This window comes from Glycine soja, chromosome 10 (genome assembly GCF_004193775.1).
Source record: "Glycine soja cultivar W05 chromosome 10, ASM419377v2, whole genome shotgun sequence".
Classification (NCBI taxonomy): Eukaryota; Viridiplantae; Streptophyta; class Magnoliopsida; order Fabales; family Fabaceae; genus Glycine; species Glycine soja.
Window position 1 is genome coordinate 46,960,478 of NC_041011.1, and position 12,073 is coordinate 46,972,550.

Consider the following 12,073-nt stretch of genomic DNA (forward strand, 5'->3'; position numbering starts at 1 on the left):
TTTAACCCAAAACCACATAAAAATTCAGCAAACTGAACTCCAAGTAATTTTAAAAACAAAAACGGATTAATTAAAATAAAATAAAGTAAGAAAAAAAAAACCTTGTTCTTTCTTTAACCGAAGAAAGAGAAAAAATAGTATAAAAAAGAAAAAAAAAAAAAGCTGTGTATTCCAATTTCCATGTCAACCAGGTGGTGGAGGAGGATAGCCACTGGTATCTGACCAAGTCGAAGGTAGAAGCTCTGTGAACCCCGACCCGCTACCACCGTCTTCTCCGCCGTGACCCTGCTCTCCCGGCGGCCGGAAAATCCCCATTTGCTGGCTAGAAGAAAACAGAGGATACGAAGCAGAGGAAGGCAGAAACGCCGGCGGCGGCGGTGATGGCAACAACGAAGACGGCAAAGAAGATTGAAACGCTGCCATTTGCGAATCAAAGAACCAGTGGTCGAGTCCATGGAACTCCCCTGTACTCCTCAGCAGCTGAGAATACCCCCAATAGTCTCTCAGAAAATCAGAGGAGTCCTGAAACCGCGTCCCCTGCATCACCGTCGGCGCAAAACCTGTCACAACCGAACCGGAACCGGAACCAGCAACCGCACTTGCCGGTAAATTTGGAAGCGGAGGAGGAGGTTGAACCTGTACAACATTTTCGGGGAAATTAAGTTTGGCTCTGTTACCTCTGAACCTCAATGCGGCTTCATCGTAAGCTCTGGCTGCAGCCTCGGCAGTGTCGAATGTCCCAAGCCACACTCTCGCCGCTTTGTGAGGATCGCGAATCTCCGCCGCCCATTTCCCCCACGGCCTCTGCCTCACTCCTCTGTATCTCCTCCTCCTCTCGCCGCCGCCACTTTCATTCCCTTGTGTTTGTGAAGAAGCTGCTGCAACAACACCAAGACCCACACTTGCACCCGCACCCGTGTCGTCTTCACGGGCTCTCTTGTGGCCAACGCCAAACAGAGGAGACAATCCTGGAGAGGAAGGAGCATTCATAAAACGTGACATCATTGGAGAACCACTTGCCGGGACCCACTGATTATTGGTTTGGGCCGAAGCTGCAGAGACCACATGGCTCGGAACCGAACCTACAGTACTCTCTTCCGTTTCCTCATCGCCGCCTTGTTCCGCCGCCAAGAACTTCCCCGAACCTGAACCTAAACCCCTCTGGTGCGCCACCGTTAGAAAGCACGTGTGACTTTACTAATTAACCTTTTTTATGTATTGATCCACTTCTGAGAAAGAAACTGAAACACGTTATTATATATATATATATATGTGTGTGTAAGAAGATGAGTAAGAGAAATCGAACATGATGAGGAGCTGGCTATAGCCCCCACAACAACAGTGATCTTGTTGCGCCTCTATTACTCTAGCTTCCACCATGCATACACATAATTAACACACACACATACTCCACTACCACTACCTTCTATTTCTCATACAATTTCTTTTTTTAAATATTCTAGGTTCTGCTCTACCTTTGATTCTTCTAAAAAGAAATATATGTTAATCAAAAATGAAAAAATAAATAAAGACTGTACCAATAAATAAAGAATATGTGGTTGCGGTTGTTGGTGTCTCGGAGATGATTTTGGCTTGTGGAATTTCACACCTAAAAGAGGTTTTGTTTTGACTGAAATTTAATGGAGGGAGGGAGGATGCAAAATGGAACTAACTAGCTGCACTTTCTGCAAATCCTTTGAGTTGTCGGTTTCCTTTTTGAGATATACAGAAACAAAGAAACAGTGATCATCTTTGAGTTGAATATTATGTCCAGTAAAAATAAACAAAGAGCAGATATATATATATATATATATATATATATATATATATATATATATATATATATATATATATATATATACTTTAATAATTTTCGGGCTCCCTGAATTATGATTAGCCCATAGTTAACTGAAGGAAGGTCTGGTTGAAAAACAAAGCACAAAATAAACTCGGGATTAATAAGTCACAACTCGATCACTAATGATTTGCTTAAATATGAGATAAGGCTTAAGCTCTGAACTGCTGTAGATTAGGTTGGGAATCACTGCTGAAGTTTATATATACAAACAAGAATTATTTAATGAGAAAATTATTTTTATATAAGAATAAGAAAAGTAAATCTGAACCTTATAACTATTTAGGGAGTCATTTTTTTAAAAAAAAAAAATCACATAACTTATACATTTTAGTCTTAACCATTTATAAAAAGAACTAACGATCAATATTTAATCTTCTCTCTAATAAAAAAATGCCTAATTACTAGATAGCATATACGTTTCATATATTGCAATCATTTAATACATAATTTTATTTTAAATTTTATTATTAATTTTAAATTTATTTTTACATCAATTATATATACAATTTTTTTTAAAATAAAATTATTTAATATTTCATTCATATATTATTTTTTCAAAATAAACTAAAATATAAATTATTTCATTACATTTTTATTATCATTCAATTTTGAAAAAAAAAATTGGCACAAATAATCAAACTAGATAAAGTTATAATTTAATAGTTGAATTGATAAATTTACATTTTATATATTATTAATAATTTAATTGTTGCTATAAGTTACAATGATATAATTAAGTTATTAATTTATTAATTTAATTTCTTTGTATATATATATGTGTGTGTGTGATTATCAAGCTTAGAAACTTTTTAAAGTTGTATAATATTTTTAAAAAAAGATGTTATATAACTCGTGTGTTTTAATTATTTATGATAAGATTTATTAATATTTATTTTAATCATTCTCTTATAAAATATTTATCATTTAATACATGTTTTATATATACACGCACGTCTGCATGCATAATAATCTCACAAATGAATTGTTTGGAATTTTATTTTGTCCAATTATAATTAAGATGTTTGGAATTTATTTTGTCCAATTATAATTAAGATTAGATTGTTCTCGCAAGGAAAAAAAATTGTTGAAGGAATCTCATTGTATGGTCAAAACACGGCTCTGTGGGAACTTAATTAGACAGCAATTCCATGCGTGACTGTTATATTAAGTTACATTAAATTAAATCAAACAGAATAACACAGCATTTGACCTAATATTTATATTATAGGTGCTAGCTAGGAATATAAAAGAGGAAGGGGAGGGTGAGGGTTAAATCTAAACATCTAAGTTAGGCATGAATTCAACGACCGGTCGGATTGTTGAACTTTAACAGAAGGTTATTGAGAGGTACGTAATGTATGTTACGCATCATCCAAACACAATAACAAGATAGTGAAATTACAGGGGAAGTGTATAAAAAATAAAACGAAATTAATTGTAATTAGATAATAAAGATTATACGGATATAAAATGAGATGTACTAAATATTGTGTGGATTATATTGTTTTAGAGTGTTTGTTTCGAATTATATAGATGGGTGGGGTTTGTCCTTATAATGAACCCATCACTCAAAAAGATTAAAGACAAATTCTCGTCCTCACCCTATTTTTCACCCAAGTTTTTTTTTTTTTGCGCAAGTAGGGTTTTACATTACTAAAAAAAATATTTTCTATATCAATTATTTGACCCATTCTATATCGATTATGACACGTCATCATAGCAGATGATGTTAAAAGTTTCATGTCTTTCAACATCGGTTATCGGACCAATGTAAAAAGTGAACATTCTACATCGATTTTATCAGATTTATTGTTTAAAGACTATTTATGGAGGAATATATTGAGTAATTTTAATGCAGTCGTTAATTTATGTTAGTCAAATTATCTTAAAGTTAAACAATTTGATAATATTATTGAAATAAATTGAGTTAGAGTTTTTATAGAAGAATAATTGATTGTATAAACAAATACAAGCAAAGTTGATTAATCATTTAAAAGCATTTTTTAAGTCGAAATGGGAGAATTACATACTAATTAATGAACCTGAGTTTGAATGTGAGGATTTAGAATTATTCTATTTAATATATTGAATTTACAATAAGTTGATCAACGTTACACTTATAGTTTTCATAATTTATATTTGCGAGTTTAATTATGAATTAGTTATTTTAATTATGTTAATTTTGCAATTAAATGATTCTGTTTTTTTCAAGTACTAAACATATACTACGTTTTAAAATTAATTAGTTTATATATTGGAATACAGTTAAATATCTTGTTAATTTTATCATGTTTTATAATTATAATAGTAAAAAGTATTTCTTTTTTATTTATTTAAAGTGTTACTAATAACTTTAGTTATGAATATCTAGATATATCCGTAATGTATGGGAATGAGTAATAGTACTCCTCTGTGTCTTTTTTATAAGATTTTTTTTTTTGCGTATTTTTAACCAAAAATTGTTTCTTATAAAAAAAATGATTGAAGAGTTATTATTATGTGTGAATATAGGAACAAGTATTTCTTTTTTATATTGTGTATATAAAGATAAATATTATATGCTACCTTATTCAAAAAAAAATTTATGCTACCTTATTCAAATTCACGTATCATTCCTACTCAATTTTTTAAGGGTTAAATGGTTAGTCTTACCGGCCGGCTAATAATTTTTCTAATATCTAATTAAACACCATTTTATTTAATTATGAGATAAAATATCCTTTTGTTGCTATACTAGAAGTTATTAGTGAGGTTCTCTGAGTTACATTAAGAACCAAGATGAGTGATAATACAAGTGCTAAATTAAACTCAAAAGAAATGGGGGTGAAACAAGGTTGATTGGTTGATTCAGTAAAAGACTTTTGCCCTAGCTAGTACATACGTTATTTTAAATAACTATCATGATTACTAAAGTGCATGCATCAATAATAAGTTAGGTGATAAATACCATTACCTAATTGATATGAGGGGTCATGAAAAACAATGGCACGGGAGCAGGCATGAGTGAGCTTCTCTACCTTTATTTTCGTGGTGGGTATTCATTTTACTGTATGATTTTTATGGGGGTAAACAAATATTTATGGATATACTTGTAAGTATATAAGGAGTTAACATAAAAGGAAAAAAAAAATACAACTCACATCTCAAGCCTCTACCATACGTTTAATTAATGATTTAGAATTTTCAAAAAAATAAAACAATATATTAAATAATCTTTCTAATTTAATTTTTTATACAGGTCATTCATATTATAATTAATTTAAGTTTTATAATTAAGTATTTTTATCCAGACCACATATATCTTTTATCAAAGATAATACTATTAAAGTCAATTAGAACTACTATGAAATGACAAATATTTAGTTATATGTATTTGACATAATAACATGACTAAAGTTCAAACTCAGAAATTATTGATTAAACCGGAAAAATCTACACTAGTTCATCAATAAATTAAACAATTAAGTGGTTTTATAAATAAGTATTTGATATTCCGATTTAATTTCCATTGTTTACTTTTGAAAAATCCCAGTCATTCGAATTAAAGTGGCCAACTTTAAGTCTAATTTTGGGTAATTTAATGGATAATGTTCAGTTAGAGGTTTTGATTCAGGGACCATGATAATTCCATTAAGATATTTGATAAAGAGTGTGTGGTAATATTATTCAGGAATCATGATAATTCCATTAAGATATTTATATTATACAAAAGTGATTTATTAAGAAGTAAATAGAATTTTATTTTTTTTAAAAATAAAAACATTATTTCTTGAAATATAAAAGCAGTCAAAATTAGTCTGGATCCGTCTAAATGATAAATTGTCTTTGTTTTTTTTTTCTTCTCTAAATAAATTATATACTGTCTATAATTTCAAAAACTAAAATAATAGTTTATTGTTAGATAAAAATTTAAGAATTAAATTAATCATTTATTCTAAATATAGTTAGCAAAGATTTTATTTTTTTATACATATCATCAAAAACTCACTCACCTACTAATTTTACCGGAGATGTTGTTAGTACATACACTTCTTATTCTCAATTAAGTTTAATTTTGATGCATTATTGTTGAAAAAAGTTACACTTTTAACTATTTAATTATTGTTGGTATATGACTATATATAATCAAATAATAATATAAAAACTTTAATACATTATTAGTATATTTGAAATAAATTATTCTCATTGTGATAAAAAAAAAGTTGAATTTAACCTTAAAAAATAAATTTTTATATACTCATAAGAAAATTATATATCATGAATGATTAAAGTTTCTTAACTTTCTCAAACAAATAAATTTATCTGATTTTCCTAACCCTAGAAAGATTTCGAAATATGAGGAGTGATGAAGGTGTTTGAGAAACAAGTAGCCAAACAATGTTTTCCAAAATGGCTGGTATAACCACCCAAACTCTAGCACCAACTGCTTGACACGTGTGTATCGTTTTCATCACCACAGACCATCGTGCGGGTTCATTTCATTGCAATCTGTATCATCAATTAATCATTCACTATAGTATATGCTTAGCTTTAAAGTTGAATTTTTAGGTTCCCGTCCGATTTAGGCACGTGTTTTATATTTTTGTCTTGTACTTCCAAAGACACACGAATGCATATTTCCATATACTTTAAAAGAATCTAGCTTGATCTATATATTTAAAGAATTAGATATATAAATTTTATTTTAATCAATTAATGATAATGTGTTTTATTGATAATGTGTTTTTTAACAATTATTTTACTTGATGTAAAAACCAATTATTTACTTAAATTATCTACATATTAATTCTTTTATTAAGGAAAAATGTATATGATTATGTAAATTTTGACTTGAGTTATAAAAATATTTATGTTCATATTAAATTAGTTTTTATATTAAATTATAAAAATTTTGAAAAGCTTAAAAAGTATTTATCCATAGACGGAGAAATAGTTTTATGCATAAAAGTATTTATGTACAAATTAGAAATAAAATCTGAAAGTATTATTTCCGTAATACTTTCAGTTTTTATTTCTAATTTGTCAAATACTAATAAAATCAAGAGTTAAAAAATAAATCATGACCATGTTTGTATATTTATATGTATTAAATAAATTAAAAGTAAAGTTATGTCAATGCACAAAATAAAAATTGTTTGGGAATATTTTTTTTTACATTTTGGAGATATATAATAAATTACCTGTGTATTAAACTAATAATTTTTTTTATCAATTCTGTATTCATATAATTAATTTCCAATGATATAAAACAGGTTAATTTTGAGAAATTATTAATAAATTAATAACTAAATTAACCTAACTTTTTCAAAGTGTGTGAAGTAATTAAAATAGTATTATATTTAGGAATAAAGTTAGTGAATCATTTAACCGTAACCTAAACCGACTCATTTGAATCATCCAAAAATTGATTGAGAAATTCCTGTGACTACATGGTGATATTATTTCTATAATACTTTCAACTTTTTATGTATTAAGATCATATTTGGCATGAATTATTTTCTTAATATTTAAATCATTTCAATGCATTCATTTTTCTATAAAGATATTTGTAAAACACAAATATAACTTGATATTATCAACATATGTGTTAAGCTCTGACAAAAAGATGTTCCACTTATTAAAAAGTCAAATTTCAATTTGTTACAAATACTTTTTTATTTATACAAATAAAATACACTGAAGAACCAGAATTTGATGTTAATGCAATCATTGAAATTTTTATTTTCTAACAAAACATTATTCCTTTCTAAATTTTACACATATTTTTAACCTATTTAAAAACTGAATTTTTAACTTTATTTTTATGTAAATTATTAATTTGTTTATTTTAACAATTTAATATAAAATCTAAATAAACAATATTTTTTACATATCCTCAATAAAATCGTATAAACGCCATTCTTCCATCGCACTAGACAACATACTAGTTTACTATATATTATAAACCTAGCCGGTACAATACACATGAGTATTACTACTTCATTATATTTTAAATAGCACAGTGCTTGTTAAAAAATGACATATTTGTTTGTTTGTTTAATTTGTAACCTAAATCTTCGTACAAGCTGCTACTTAAATTTCTTACTACTAGTATTTGACCGACTTTATTTAATTATAGAGTAACGTAATTAAATGCTAATTAATTATTCAAATATATCAATTTTAAAATTTTATAAACTTGTATATTTTGAGATTTTTAAACTTAAAGATTGTTGATAAAAATACTTACTTATATATATATATATATTAATTTAAAATGTAATGATTTCCAATTCATTATTATTTGATTCAATTCTCTTAGTAATCTAGCTAATATAGGACATTTACTGGCTCAAAAGACCATCATCTTATTAACAAAAATCCTGGAGTCATATGTCATCCCATGTCTCCTCTCATCGTAAATATTGCAACTGTTCCAAAGAAGTTTCATAAGGAATAAAATATAACAACTGAGGTTTATTTTTTTTATGAAAAGTACTATCTTATTATATAGTATTATTATATAATACAAAATATTAAGCTCTGTAGGTTGAAACAAGGAAAACTAGTCACGGTCTAAGGCTATTGTCAATTGGCCAAAATCACCAAATTCATCCAACGAATGATTCGCTCTTTTTTGACTTAGTATGTTTTTCGGCTGATTACAAAATCGAAATCTGCATTGCAATTGGGTGGGATCAGTATTTAACTTCCTAATGACTACATGTTTTGAATTTATAATAATTTGACCTTAGTGTTATCATTATATAATAGTGCATTTCTTTGATTCCTTGTATTTTTGTTTGCGTAACGGAACAGAAGACTTTGTGATGAATTTTTTTCTTTTGTTCAATCAACGATTAAAATTATTCTCTTCTGCCAAACCAACGCCAAAATGTATGATTAATGTGATCTAAGCAAAAAATTATTAATTTGCAGGGTACATAACAAGGTGTGTGTAAGCTTTAGAAAATAGAAGAAAAAAAATTTGAAAGGCCAAAGGTGATAAATTAAAAATAAATAAAATATATACTACTGAGTACTGACTTTTATACTGGTCTTTAGTTACAAACTGTATTTATGATTGATTTTTATAATTATTATCTATAAAATTTTGTTAATAATAATTTCTGATTAATTAAAAATGTAAAAAAAAATTCTATCAAAAAAATGTAAAATTTTTTACATGCATATGTATATTAAATTAAACTCATAAATTAATATAGAAAAGGTTTAGGTTTTGATGCTTGTTATATTATTTTTTTCGTAAAAAATAGAAATATTCTAAGGGCCACGGAACTCTAGAAATTAATGATCATATACATAATATGACATGGTAAAAATATATTATTGTGATAATCATAAAAAATTTAAGAGTTAAAAACCTTTAGATTTTAATTTTGAAAAATATTAAATGTTATGAAAATAAAATTCATGCATCTCACATGAACGAGGTGAAAAACATATTTGTTTCTCCTTCTGCTTATTTCTCTTAATTTTTTTTTTTTTGAGTTGTTTCATCATTCAACCACGTACTTGATGTATGCAACGATCAAGAGAGAAACAAGTGCAGAAACACATGCTTAAGAATATGAAATTATATGCAAGTGTCATGATAACAAGGAGGGCATGTCATGCATGGTGGAAGGCAAGTGTGAGAAGCACAATTACATGGTTTTGATTGTTTTGTTGTGTATTGCAGTGTGAGAGTCAAATAATATAATATCATGTTTTTCATTTTATTAATAAGTTTTTTTTTGTAAAAAATCATTTTTTTATTTAATAAATTGTGCATATAATTAAAATAAATCATTTGTGCACGTATTGGAGAAAGATATACATATTGTTTGTGCATTTCATGTTTGACTGATTCATGATTTTAAAGAAAGTGAAATTTAGATTAAAATATATTCTTTAGCACGTATAAACCCATATTTGGTGGTCACTAAGGGAGATTTTAACTCAATAAGAAATATAAGTTATATTTATTTTTTTAATACACTCAAATATGTTTGATAAAGTAGATTCTCACTTAGTAAGAAACATAGGTTGCATGTATTTCTTAATATATAATACACTTGTATTTTGTGGTTAAAAAATCTTATATTTTAACAAAAAATATGAATAGACTACATGTATTCCTAATATAGCTATTCTTACAAATTTTATGATGATCTCTATCTCTTTAAGAAAAAGAACTATATCTATGAATTTTAGTATATATTATCAAGTAATATCATTAGTTGATGATAAGACAGTCATTTGACTTGCAAATTTATTAAAGAGTGTGAGGTGGTTACTCACATATACTTTTTTTTTTAATTGTGTCTTTGATTCCTTATTTATTCAAACCAATTGATGATACTATAATAGTTAGTGAGAGATTAAAAACATAGTTTATTAATAAAAATATTTACATGTGATCATCTCATGAGATCCCTTGTGTAACTAGTCAATCGAATATGATAGGAATCATGATGGCGAGACCAATAACTTTTGCAAATCGATTTAATTGTAAGTTTTTGTGTAAAAGGTCAATTTGATAATCTACTGTTTTTATATGGATTAAATTTATGTTTAAATAATTAACATATAATTTAAAATTCAATCTAAATCGATAATCTGAACTACTAATCCAATTTTATTTTTTTTGTTTAAGTTAAACTGATTGGGTCATTAGATCAAATTACACCCGTAACCACCTAGAAGGAGGTTAAATAAAACATGGTTTATTTCCAACTAAAAGTTTATACCAAAATGGAATATCCTCCTTATAATAGATATACATAAAATAACATTCTTTCTCCTTACCCTAACCAAAATGATAAAACTCTACTAACTTTTTAGTTGTTCATAAAGTATCAAAGGGTAATTCTCTTCCACTTTAAGAAATAACTTTTGATGTGAATTTCAACAACATTAACTTTAATCCAAACTTGCATGTGCATTCTATCAGTTGTCTTTATATGTTATTGTCTTCCTCATTTATCATGTCACGTTAACACCATTACACCAATCACAATCATCAACTTAACAACAATTGATATTTGAGACTTGAGACCATATATGCATGTACTTTTTATGTTTGTTGTAAATGTGGACATGAACTCTTCAACAAATGAAGGTGTGAGACTATTGAGAATAGTAGATGGATTCATCAAGACATTTGTCTGAGATCTATTGAGAATGCAAGTGTAAATGTACATTACAATAAAATAGTTGTGTTATATTTGACTATTTTAATAAATAATTGGAAAGAAAAATAAATAATTGAAAGGTGTGAGACTATGGATTGCAACAAACACACATGCACATATTAGAACAACTTCATTATAAAACATTAATAAATAATTTTGTAGCTTAAAAATCTAAAAAATTAATATAAAATTAATATAAAATTAATAATCAAGGAATATTATTTTAATATTTTTAAAATTTAGTCATAGACCTCCTAATATACCTAGACACCTAAGTACATATTATAACTAACAAAGAAGATAGAAGCTTCGAGCATGTATCATGGCACATACTCGTTAATTACATAGATGTTGCTCTCTTTATAAAAAAAATTGTGACAATATGCTGAATTAAAAGTGAATGATTATTACAAAACATTAAAAATCATTTCAATTACTGTTAGGAAAAGATTTTCAAGGCTAGCTTCTTCTTAAGTTTAAGAATTGATGATTTTGTGATTTCTCATGTAGAATTTTTTCAAGAATATTAAAAGAAATGAGAGATACAAATTGACACTCATAAGTTAAAGAGACAAATGTATAATATAATAATGATAATTATTATAATATTTTTGGCCAAGAAAATAATTATAATTTATAACAAAGAGAAATATCATACTGGCTACATTATTTTCCTCTCAAAGTAACATTTTATAGTTCATAATCAATGGAAGGCTTCCTTTCATGTATGAGGAGAGAAGAAATGAGTGTTAATGATTTCGTTATCTTTCTTCTTTGTTGTGCAGTAACGAGTCTAGAGAAATTTTGATTTGGGGGAAATATTTATATAAATTAGTAATTTAATTTATATATTAATAGTACATTGTAATTTTTATATAATTAGAATTTAAATTATAATAAATAATTTTTAATTTAAATTATATTATAATAAAAATTTATAATATATATATTATATTGGATTAATAATGAACATTTCAAATTTTGATATAAAATCATTTTTAACTAATGATATTTTAAAAAAAATATTAAATTAATTTAA

At 26.9% G+C, this 12,073-nt stretch overlaps 1 protein-coding gene across 2 annotated transcripts; it reads right to left on the reverse strand.

Moving 5' to 3' along the window:
- LOC114370243 (ethylene-responsive transcription factor ERF110-like) lies at nucleotides 1-1,791 on the reverse strand. 2 transcript variants are annotated; one of them, XM_028327539.1, is made up of 2 exons: nucleotides 1,539-1,791; nucleotides 1-1,229 (listed from the first exon to the last, which is right to left on the reverse strand). In XM_028327539.1, exon 2 carries the CDS (start codon nucleotides 1,003-1,005, stop codon nucleotides 184-186), a length of 822 nt encoding a protein of 273 aa, XP_028183340.1. In that variant the 5' UTR covers nucleotides 1,006-1,229; nucleotides 1,539-1,791; the 3' UTR covers nucleotides 1-183. The 2 variants fall into 2 exon arrangements, with proteins under 2 accessions (XP_028183340.1, XP_028183341.1); XM_028327540.1 differs by lacking the exon at nucleotides 1,539-1,791 and adding an exon at nucleotides 1,307-1,507.
- Nucleotides 1,792-12,073: the final 10,282 nt, after the last annotated feature.